This window comes from Pristis pectinata, chromosome 19 (assembly GCF_009764475.1).
Source record: "Pristis pectinata isolate sPriPec2 chromosome 19, sPriPec2.1.pri, whole genome shotgun sequence".
Taxonomy (NCBI): Eukaryota; Metazoa; Chordata; class Chondrichthyes; order Rhinopristiformes; family Pristidae; genus Pristis; species Pristis pectinata.
Genome location: NC_067423.1, coordinates 29,070,115 through 29,082,791, shown reverse-complemented (window position 1 = coordinate 29,082,791; position 12,677 = coordinate 29,070,115). Strand labels below are relative to the sequence as shown.

General features: G+C 38.1%; 1 protein-coding gene across 1 annotated transcript in view; it reads left to right on the top strand.

Annotated features, from left to right (window-relative positions):
• Positions 1–12,677, top strand: part of dus4l (dihydrouridine synthase 4-like (S. cerevisiae)) — a 56,532-nt gene that overhangs the window by 17,797 nt on the left and 26,058 nt on the right. Inside the window, 2 exon segments of the mRNA XM_052033393.1 lie at positions 1,112–1,234; positions 4,416–4,664. Of these exon segments, the coding sequence (XP_051889353.1) occupies positions 1,112–1,234; positions 4,416–4,664 (372 nt within the window).

Sequence of the window (12,677 nt, the reverse complement as noted above, 5' to 3'; positions counted from 1 at the left end):
TTTGGAGCCGGTGCAGAGGAGGTTCACCAGATTGATTCAGGAGATGAGGGGGTTAGCCTATGAGGAGAGATTGAGTCACCTGGGACTATACTTGCCGGAATTCAGAAGAATGAGAGGGGATCTTATAGCAACATATAAAGTTATGAAAGGGATAGGTAAGATAGAGGTAGGAAGGTTGTTTCCACTGGTAGGTGAGACTAGAACTAGTGGACATGGTTTCAAGACTTGTGGGGGGGGGGGGGGGGGGGGGGAGAATAGACTTAGGACAGATAAGGAGAAACTGTTTTTCCCAGAGAGTAATGAATCTGGAATTCTCTGCCTGTGGAAGCAGTACAGTTAAATAGATTTTTGCATAGTAGGGGAATAGAGGATTACGGGGAAAAGGCAGGTAGGTGGATCTAAGTCCATGGCCAGATCAGCCATGATCTTGTTGAATGGTGGAACAGGCTCGACGGGCCAGATGGCCTACTGCTGCTCCTATTTCCTGTGTACCTAGAGTTCCTTTAAGCACATGTACACTGTATAATTCCACTGTGTCGGTATCTTGAACAGTTTTGACTTTATACATTACCACATCCTGAGAGGTGCATTCCTCTAGCTAGGGAGCTTAGAAGCAGGATAATGGTCTTGGGGTAAATGGTCTATGATTTTTGGATGATAGAAAAATTTGTGAATCTTTGAAATCCTCTGGAGGATTGCAAATTGGCATTCATTGAGTGTATTGATAACTAAAAATTTGTGCTTGTAGCTTTTGATAAATTGTAGGTAATGGATGTCAGGCTGGAAAGTGTATGAGATAATTGGCTTTGATCAGATGGAATGGTGGAACCACTCAAAGGCTCTATGGCCTACTTTTCCTAATTATTCTTTGTTTCTATCAATATTGAAAATTATGTTGATACCAATGTTATCAGCTTGTGCTTAACATTTTATTTAGAACTTTTTGGTTTTGTATTTGGTACAAGCATCTAAATGTACTGCTTTGCTTAGATGTTTGTTATTTGTTTTTTTTTAAAAAAAAAACAATTTGTGATCAATATGTACAGACTTTGCAGTTATTTAGATTATTCATATATCAATACGCATTATATATATTTCATTATCCTTTCAGGTGGGCAATGGCAGAAGGATACGGTGCTTGCTTAATTAATAAACCAGAACTGGTTCAGGATATGGTGCGTCAGGTTAGAAATCAAGTGGAATGCCCAGAGTTTTCAATCTCCATTAAGATAAGGTAGTTTTTTTGTAAATGCAAATAAAAATTAGTTTCAAAAGTACACAATTATTTTATAAATATGTCCAGCCATTCCTCAATTTACAAAAGGAATGCTTTCTTGGAAAATATTCGGTGAAATTCATAAATCAAAAAGGTTGACAAAATGGCTTGTGGATATTTTTGTACTATATATTCCTACATTGGCAGAGAATGGTGTGCTATTCATTGAAGTGAAAAATAGCTTGGTAATCAAAGATATGTACTGCAAAGAGCTAATGGCATTATAATGCAAATTCATAAATCAAATCAAGGAAGGTTATACTTGGGACAGCTCTTGTAAATCAAGTGTTGATGGAGTAAATTAGGTCAAATCTTTCATAATGAGATTTTAATTCAATATCCTTATTAGCTCTGCATATCACCTAACAACATTACAATAGTTACAGTGATACTTTCTACATGGGTAACAGAAATTTAAGGTGTCAGATTTATTATTTTGTAACTACCAAGAAATGCAGTTCTTTCATCTTGTACACTTGTTATTAAAATGTTCTTGGCTAAAACTTCAAACTTCTTTCATTCACAGCTACTATCACAGCAGTGTAGTCGTAAGCCAAAGTGCTGTGAAACACCCTGAATCGTCATCTTGATTACTCTACTCTCCAAGCATTATTCCTCTTCTCGGTCTTTATTTGCAGTACAAATTGTTCTTTTTTTAATTTACAGAAAATGAGAGCCAGTTCCATAAGAAAGGGTCACAAAAGTATTCAAAGTCTAAAGCCAGGTAGCTTTTTAAAATTAAAAAAAATAATTCGGGCAATAGATTGACAGAGCCCTTCTCACAGAATTGTGTACCGCTTGTCAGCATCCCTAACCACTCCATTTCAAACTCCTGAGTATCTTGTGTTCTACTAGTAGAATAGGTTTGCCAGAATTGGTAGCAGAGTGGTTATCCACTTGGGAGAGGGAGAAATGAGCCTGAAACTCCTCATTATTGCATATAAGCTCCATGAGACAATGCGGTAATGATGGTTATCACATACAACCCACCCTTGGCTGATAAATAATTCCTCCTCAGCACTGTGAAACCCTAGTAGAAGCAAAGCCACATGAACTTGCCTTGGATGGAGGACCACAATGCCCATCACCAAGTGTGGCTTGGTACCATTACCATTGAGTCATTTGGCCAATATCTGAAGGAAAAACCTACCGTACTGGGTCTGGGATCAACACAAAGAAATGTAAAGGGAGTTAAAAAAAATACTTGAGTTTGTTCTTGCCAGTCCACATGTCATTTGATGCATCTGCCCATGACAGTAGCAGTGTGCCTCCTGCATAGACAATGTCACCAAGAACTCCTTCCATTTTGTTGTGCAGTACTGCTACTATGCTCAGTGAGAGAGATACAGGATAGGTAATGAACTCCAAAACTGAGCACTTGCAAGACAACATGAGTCATCAGCAACAGCAGAATTGTGTGTGCAAATCAAAAAAAACTGCAGATGCTAGAAATCTAAAAGAAAAGAGAAAATGCTGGGCAAACACAGCTGGTCAGGTCGTATCTGTGGGAAGAGAAATGGAGCTGATGTTTCAGGTCGAAGATCCTTTGTCAGAATGTGCCATTCTGGCTAAGGGCCTTTGACCTGAAATACAACTTCTGTTTCTCTTCCCACAACCTGACCTGTTGAGTATTTTTCAGCATTTTCTGTTCTTATTACAGCGGAACTAAAGCCACCATTGTCAGTAGCTGTTGCCCTATCATTTCCATCAAGACTAGGGCAACCCTGGTTTAAAGAGTACAGAAAAACATGCCTGGATCAGCACCAGGTTTATCTAAGTATCTATATGTCAAGCTGATGATATTACAACACATGGCTGCTTGTACAACATTTAATGTATACAATACACATTTGTATATATGTTGACACCATACAACAATAAATACAACATGATAAATTGTATACAAAGTAAATACAAGAATTATGTATATACAACAAGTGGAAGTATTATGCTATGAAAAGAGCTAAGCGATTCAGAACTAGTGGATCAGCTCGAATATCTGCAGTGCTCCTATATTCGGTCATGAATAAAGGTAGAAAATGAAATGGCTGATGGGAACGTGAGATTTCACAAATGCTCCCATTCTTAATGATAGTGGAGCTGATCTCATGAGGGCGAAAGATATTTGGAATTATTTTCAGCCAAAAGTGTCAAGTGGACAATCCACCTTTGCCTTCTCTTGAGATCCCCCATCATTTGGTTCATTCCCTGTGTTGTTACAGGCTATATGAATGCATTGGATTCCTTAAAGGCTATGGGTGGCAACCACCTCCCACCTATAGTGCCAAACATATGCTCCAGAACTGCTGTGTCACTACCTATACTATTCAAGTACAGAACCAGCATCTATGCAACACTGTGTCCTGTTCACAAAAAGGCCAAGATCAATCTGACCAATTACTCTCTCATCTGCTTGTAAATTGAGATTTTGTGAGATTGTCAATGTTAGGCTGTTGCTTGACTGCTCTGTTGTACAACTCGCTCAATTTGGGCACCAGTCCCCAAAAGTTTGAGAAGCAGTTTGCAAGATTGATTGGACTGGAATCGACTTTGCCAGGTCCACATTATGTTTGCGTTGATGCCATGTGGTGAACATAACAATTATGCACAGATAGGGTTGCTCTGCTAGTTCAGAGGCTATTTAACAGTCCACCATCTGAAATCATCTGGTCTAAAGACTTGTGTCTCTGGGATGCTGGAATTTTTAGATCTGTATGCTAAATAATGGAAAGAGACTTACATTAATGAAACAAATGATAAAAGGGGGGGGGAAGTGATGTGTTCTAGTAAACTCTGTGAGAATTTTTCCCTCCTCTTCAAATTGATTAATTTCTTACCAGATGTTTACATGCATTGTCTAAAAATTAAATTGGCTCAATGTCACCTGTTATTTTACTGAAGAATATCAAAATTTACCTTGTCTAAGAATATTGAACAAACTGCTTTGCAAGTCAAGATTTCGCTGCTGAGTGAGAAGATGATTGTACTTGTGTTTTCTGGCATTTTGTTTTGTATTTAATTATATTTTAGTGCTATGCTTTAAATTGTAGGTATTATTATTTTATATGACAGAAAATGTTGTCTGTTTTACTGTAGGTTAAATTCACCTGTAGTATTCTATGATCTGATGGTATTGCAGATTGCACAAAGACCTAACGAGAACTGTAGATCTCTGCCGGAAGGTTGAGGCAGCTGGAATCTCTTGGATTACTGTTCATGGCAGGGAAACAGAAGAACGACATCAACCAGTCCACTATGATGCAATCAAGATTATTAAAGAAAATTTAACTATACCAGTAGTAGCAAATGGGGATGTCAGGAGCAATAAAGATGTGGATCTTGTACATCAGCTGACGGGGATTGATGGTAAGGAATTTTGTTGATGCAGGTGAAGTATTGGCATTGGCAAATTGGCTCTCGGATCCAAGTTTAACCTGGTACAGGACTCCTGATTCCATCAACTTCAGTGATGATTGCAGGGCTACAGAAAAGAAAGGAAAGAAGGTTTCATGGAATTGTAGATGTTTGTGGCATCCCAGAAGGGGACCATTCAGTTGGTCGTATCCATGATGACCAAAATGGAAAGATGTGATTGCATTGGAGAGGGTGCAGGGGAGATTTGAGGATGTTGCTAGGACTGGAAAATTCAATTTTTTTGTGTTTATTATTCTCACTTGTACCGAGGTACAGTGAAAAAACTTGTCTTGCATACCATTCATACAAATCAATTGATTACATTCATACAGTGCTTTGAGGTAGTACAGGGTAAAAACAATAACAGAATACAGAGTAAAGTGTCACAGCTACAGGGAAGTGCATTGTAGGTAGGTGGGCAAGAGTCCACCTCATCATATAAGGGAACTGTTCAATAGTCTTAATCACAGTGGGATAGAAGCTGTCCTTGAGCCTGGTGATATGCACCCTCGTGCTCCTGTATCTTCTGTCTGATGGGAGGGGGAGAAGAGAGAGTGATCCAGGTGGGTGGGGAATATGTTAAGGTATTTTTATAGAACAGAGAAGGCTCAAGGAAGACTGAATTGGGAAGGGAGGGTATAAATGAGGGACCTAGCATGGAATAGAATAAAGAATGGGGCTTTTTTTAAAGAAAAAGATTTAAAGAATGGGTGGAAGAATTAGAAAGAAGATGCTGATGCAGAGAGGGAAAAAAAATCATGTGGAAAGTGGTGTAGGTCTGGCACTCGCGACCTGAAAAGATAGCAGTGGCAAAGAGCTTCATGACATTTAAGTAGTTCTTGGATGTATAGTTAAGAATTGAGTTGCAGAGCACCAGACTTTATCCTGGAAGTTGGGAATCAGCCGGGTAGCTTTTCTATTCAACTGCCATGGACGTGGTGGGACAAATGCCTCTTTCTATATTGTAAATTTAATGTGATTCTGTTTCCTAGATCCTGTTTATTTTAATTGTTTGTGTTTTGTTTCTAATTACTTAAAACTATTTTAGCTGTTTATCTGGATTTCTTTTATTATGGATTTGAACTTGGAATAATGTAATCACTTTCATTGGCCAAGAAATACTTTGATTAAATTGAGTATAATACCCAGAAAAATCCTACACTTTAAAATGTATTAGGTTTTCCATAAATTCATTAATGCCGTTAGACTATAGTACAACACTTCCAGTACTGCATTTGTCGAACATTGGATTCTTTAGGGGAAACTCAAGTTTGCTTATGCAGAAAACTTCTTTGTCATCACCTGTCAAAAAGAAAATGCCAGTTAACAATATCCATGAGCAAAACTATTGTACCCATCTTCCCTAGGAAGTTATTGTGACCTCATCAGTTTAATTTGTGTTCAAGTTTTATGATCAAGTTAAATAATGTACATTTCCTTACAGGTGTAATGGCTGCACGAGGCCTTTTGGCAAACCCTGCTATGTTCTCAGGATATGAGGAAACCCCTTGGCAATGTGTTAGGGACTGGGTTGACATTGCTTTGGAGCATGGAACACCATTCACTTGTTTTCATCACCATTTGATGTACATGTTGGAAAGAGTAACTTCAAGGCAAGAGAAGAAAATCTTTAATGTGCTTTCAAGTACATCAGCTGTTATACACTACCTTGATGAGAATTATGGCTTATGACCATGTAAATACCAGTTTTTTTTTATCATTCTGACAACTGCCATATCTTAAAAAGGAATTGAAGGATATGATTGGAGATCCAGACTGGCTTTTGACCCTGTGGCTTGTGCTCAAACAAAGCTCTTGCATACCTCAGAAGTCACTGTCCCGAAGCTTGAAATTACATGTCTTTGGAACTCAAAATAAGATGATTGTTGCAGTCTGCCACTTCAATGAATTTCACTTCAACAATCTTGCATGGAGTTTAAGACTTTGCCCTTTCATGCAATTTTTCTGACAAGTACATTTTTTAAACAGAATTTGATTTCTCCATAAAGTTAGTTTTAAAATGTTATGTTTCTTTTGTTATACTTAAAGTGATAAATGATTTCTATTCCAGTTTGTGAAGTATGTGTTGTCCACTGTTTCCTACAAAGAGATTTAATATTTCATTGAGATAGAAAGTTAAATGTAAATCATCAGAAAATAGCTTAAATATTCAGATTTTTAAAATTTTACTTCATGTCCATGAAGCATTTAATAAATTGCTGAATTATATCACTGAAAGAGATGTTAAGGCAGTCTGGAAACAAATTTTCTCTCTCTAGAGTTGCTTTCCAGCTTTGTACACCAATGCACGTGTTGCAAACATTGGTATTGTGAACTTTAATAGTATTCAATTAATCCAACAGTTTATACAAAAGTAAAAGGTTTTTATTAATTCAGTGGGTAATTGTTCTCTGACAACTTTTTGGGATATGACTGTTGCTGGTAAGGCCAGCATTTTTTTTTGCCAATTATCATTGAGGAGATGGTGGCGAGTCATACTCTTGAACCACTTCAGACCCTTTAGTGGAGGTACTCCCACAATTCAATTAGGAGGCTGTTTCAGTATTTGGATCCAGTGAGATCATAGAATGCTGATATGTTTCCAAGCCTTATTGGTGTGTGACTTAGAGTGAAACTGCAGGTAGTTGTGCTCCCATACATCTGTAGCTGCCTTGGTGGAGGTTGCAGGTTTGAGAAGTGCTCCAGGAATTTGTAGGCAAGTAATGGTATTGCATCTTGCAGATGGTATGCATCACAATCACTGAGTGCTATAGGTGAAGGTAATCAATGTGTAGGGTAATGGTGAGGTACCACTCGAGTGGGCTGCTTTGTCCTGGATGGTGTCAATCACCTTGAGTGTTGTTGGAGCTACTCTCATCCAACGAATGGAGAGTATTCTATCTCTTTGCTGAATTCTGCCATAGATGGTGGGAAGGGTTTAAGATGTGAGAAGGTAAGCCACTCTTCACAGAATATGATCTGTTGGTTATGTGGCTGGTCCATTTGAGTTCTGGTCAATATTGAACCTTGGGATGTTGGTTCTCAGTGATGGTAATGCCATTGAATGTAAGGTGTACTTGCTTGGACTCTTAATGAAAATGGCCATTGCCCTGCCCTTTTGTGGTGCAAATCTTATTGCATATTAGCTGATGCCTGAATGCTGTTTTGGTCTTGTGCATATAGGTGTTGATTTCTTTGTTTGCCAAGGGGTTGCGAACATTGTGCAATCATCAGCAACCCCCCACTTCAGACCTTGTGTTGGAAGGAAGTTCATTGATGTACATAGAAGTGGTCTGAACATGGATGAGCCTAGGACACAGCTCTGAGCAACTTGTACAGTGATTTTCTGGGCTGAGCAAAGTGAGCTCCAACAACCACACAATTTTCCATTGTATGAAATGTTTTCCCCTTGATGCCCTTTGACTTCAGTTTTATCAGATCTCTTTAATGCCACACTTGGTCAGATTCTGCCTTCATTTCAAGGGCAATCACTATCACCTCACCTTTGGGAATTTGGCTGTTTGGGTTGAAACTTGGTGTAACCCAAATTGAGATTGGTGAACAGGTTATTGGTGAGTAATTGCCACTTGATAGCAATGTTGTTGACGCCTTGCTGATGATTGCCATTCAATCAGTCTGTTCTCAATTAGCTAGATTACATTTGTCCTACCTTGTGTGAACAAAACATCCCTGGACAATTTTCCACATTGTTGGGTACATGCTAGTATTATTACTATTGGATCAGTTTGGCTAGAGACACAACTAATTTGAGAGCACAGGAGTTCAGGACTATAGTTGTCAAGTCTCAAGGCCTTTGCTGTACCCAGTGCTCTCAGCTTTTTCCAAGATATCATGTAGAGTGAATGGAATGATTGAAGACTGGTGTCTATGATGATGGAGATCTGAAGAGGAAGCTGAGATCAATTATCTATTCAGCACCCTGTCTGACTATGAATGCAAATTATTTAGCCTTGTCATTGTCACTGACATACTGGACTTGCCACCACTGAGAAGGGGAATGTTTTTGGAGCCTTCTCCCATTGTCCATTTAACATCCACCACCATTCACAACTACATGTGGCAGGACTTGAAGTTTGATTTTATTTATTGATTATAACATCACTTGCCTCTGTTTATTACCTATTATCTGTGCTGTTTAGCAAGCATCTAATCTTGTGTTTCAGCTTCACCAGGTCAGCACCTCATTTTTGTGCATGCCTGGTACAGCTCCTGGCATGCCTTTCTGCTCTACCCACTGAACAGGATTGATCCTGGCTTAATAGCAATATTATAGTGAGGGATATGCCAATTGTGATGTTATATACAGATTATGGTAGTGTACTTTTTTTTTGCTGCTGATGGTCCACAGTGCCCTGTGGATTACTTAATATGATTGTAATGCCATAGAACATAATGAAGGATGTCCTTCATATGAAGATGGGACTTTATCTCCATGTTGGTTCCATTGCTGTCATAGACAGATACGTAATGCCACAAGTAATTGGGGAGGACCCAGTCCCAGAAGGGGGGGTGGGGGGGTGGAACTGGCAGCTTCATACCACATATCCTAATAAAGCTGGATAAAATCAAAAGCTGTTTCCAGAAGAATGAAAGAACTGCTTTGCTGTGATATGCAACATCAAGATATGAAGTGCATCAGTTCAGCTCATCCTTCATAATTTCATCTATCAGGTGGAGTTTAAGATGTGATTAAATATTAAAATTCCATCATTGACATTGAATGGCTGATTGCAAAAATAGCAGCAAACATTATAATGTGCAGTTTGAGCAAATCTTAAAACATGACAAAGATATGATATTGAATGTTATACCCAACTCAAAACCTGAAGAATTCTCAAACTTTAATTTTTCAAACTTAGTATGCCACATCACCATGAGGTGAATGAACATAGAAATTTGTCTCCATCATTTTGTGAATCCATCTCGGACTTGGAAGAATTATGTCATCCCCTGCATCATCCAGTTAATTAGGTACATGTCTTCTCAAAGGTTTTAATGGGTCAATGCATTTCCAAGATTTAGATGAAGTCACTATGTAGGCTTCCTGTTGGCTTAAAATTCTACTCCCTTTCTGACAGCCACTCAACCTGTTTCTTCCTCATGCAAATCTTAAACTATTTGTTGACTACCACATCAAAAGACTGGAAATTCCTGTAATTCCAAAGGGAATAACAGGCAGGGCAGAATTGTAATGTTAAGTTTGTTTCCATACAGTCAAATACTTGACCTGCTAAATGAATCAAAAATCAGTCATTTTTTTTGTTTAAGGTTCTAGGCCTTCAGTTCCAAATGTGCATCCATACCTCAATTCCACAAACATCTTTTGTTATATATCAGTACTTTGAGATTCAGTGAACTCTTAACAAAAAAAATAGTGAATTTGGTGTGTCCTCTGCACAGCATGTAACCCCACAGCAGAATATCCTGAACCTTTTGAATGGTTTTCTTTGGTTTTGTTAACAATGAATATTGGAAGCATTCGAAAACACATTGGGACCTTTTCCATGTTTCCAATCTGATGGGTCACTGTTTCTTATTTTTATAACAAACTGTATGAATACCATTTTGTTGTTGGTTTCAATGAGCTGCTTTTGAGAAATCTGTTCTCTTTTGCAAGCCAAGTCCCTTTTTTTAAATGTTTGATTAACCATTATCATTGACTGTACATTCTTGCTTTTGCTTTGGATCGAAGGATTAAGTTCCTTCAACACTCGTAAATAAACCAAGCTCAATCATTTCTACATCCAGCCATGAGCAGCCTTTCCTTTTGGTTCATTTTTCTGTTGTCATTTTTTAAATTTTGTTTGTTTTGCCTCCATTTGTCTGCTCTTAATTTTTTATTAACTCCATATTCTCTTTCAGAAGGACTATTCCCATGTTTTTATGAGAACTCCAAGGTAGAACTTAAGGGTGGTGATGTAGTCTTGTATTAAATGCTCTTAATTTATGTTGTTAATTATATCAATGTACAGTAAAACTCCATAATCCAACATCTGATTGCTCACAAATCCCAATGGTCCAGTATCTGGCTTGCTCATCAGTCCAGAATGTGAGTCAGAGATCTGGATTGTAAATGGGGTGTCTGGACTGTGGGTTACGTGTGTGGCTGGGACCATGGTTAGGATCTAGAGCACTAAAGATCAGGAATGTGGGTAAATTTGCAGATGGAGCTGGGATTTGGAGTGCTTGTATATTTCCTATTCAACTTAAGCTCACTGGATTCACAGGAAAATTTATTCTACTTCCATGCAACATGTTACAAAAAAAGTGAAAGGAAAGTGTGGTGGGTGTTAATAGGAGTAAAATCTAATACTCCTGATGATCTACTAGTCCTGAACTACCCAAGGATATGAGATTATTGTTTTACTGTACTGCATTTACTGAATAAAGTAATTTTGCATGGTCTGGTCAAAGGGTGTTTTGTACTTAACAGAACTGTCAAGATTGACTTGGTTGATAAATCAATGATCTGAAAAGAAAAAGATATATTTGTGAAGATGGAATGTTACTTGCATTTAGCGTGAAGCAGCATTGTGTCTGCCTGAAAAATGATTGGCATTTTAGCAATCAATATGTTTAATGTCGTAAGATTTTGCATGCAGCATTGTTAATGAAAAGATGAGTGTAATCTTGGTTATAATAGATTACAGTAAATCATAATGCAAGTGTAAATCTTCTGCATTTAACTTATCACATGCCCCTCAATTCTCTACAAGGAACAACTTGCAATTGTCATATTCGATACAAGTGATTCCCCACAGATTAGGATTTCTTTGAGTCAAATTCACCATTCACATTCAGCATGTAGGATCAAAGTTTCTTCACGTGCTGTTCCCAGAGCTCTGTTTCTAAATTATAGTTTTAAATTCAAATCCATTGTTTGGATCCTGTTTATTTTCCCATGCCATGTTGTGGGAATCATTTGATTCAGAATCGGGCTTGAGTTGATAGGCAAGTATAAGAGAATAGTTTTTGGGGACATAATGGGAGAATAGAACAGACGTATTTTCTCTTAGAGCTGGCAATAGGAGGTTATTCAACCAGTTATTCTATGTTGTATGAAAATACGACAATGTGTTATGGAGTGATTATGGTACAGTAATTATCAAAAAAAAAGAAAATGCTGGAAATATTCAGCAGGTCAGGCCTTCAGTCTTTAACCTGAAATGTTAGCTCTGTTCCTCTTCACAAAGATGCTGCCTGACCTGCTACTTATATCCAGCTTTTTCTGTTTTTTTTATTTTCAATTTTCAGCAGCTGCAGCTTTTTTTTTATTTTCAAGTACAAATACAATGCTTGCACCGATCACAATATAGATTGCTATTCATTGATATAATAATATAAATGGGCATTTTGGGAACTCTGGATTTGCCAGGACCCTCCAGTTATGAAAGTAACTGGGTTCTGATTGCTTGTGTATTAATCATAGCTCAGAAACATGCTCTTCGGCCCACTGAGTTTGCATCAACCACATATTTTCACAAATCCCATATTTAAGAAGTATCCCTCAGAGGATGGGACAACAATTACAATACAAAACAAATAAAGTGGTTCTGAGAATGACGGAGTTGGGGGAAGGGTGAAGCTATTTGATTGGCTCTTGATGATGACTGTCAATCACTAGGTAATCCACTTTATTGGCTGTATCGTTTGTTTCAGGGAAGTGGGGCTCATTAAAGCAGGAGTTGAATGAGTGGCGTAGTACAATTGAATGATCTATTTGAGTGGCAAGCAGAGTTGGGTGGTATCGTACAGCAGTTAGTAATGCGGCTTCAGCTCCAAGGACTTGGGTTTCATCGTGACTTCGTGTACTACCTGACTGCAGTTCACACATTTTCCCTGTAACTGCGTAAGTTTCTGCCAAATGCTCCAGTTTTCTCCCACGTCCCATAGATGTCTGGGTTGATTAATTGGTTAGTGTAAATTATGTACATAATGGCAAAAGAATGAAAGAAAAGAGGGAATA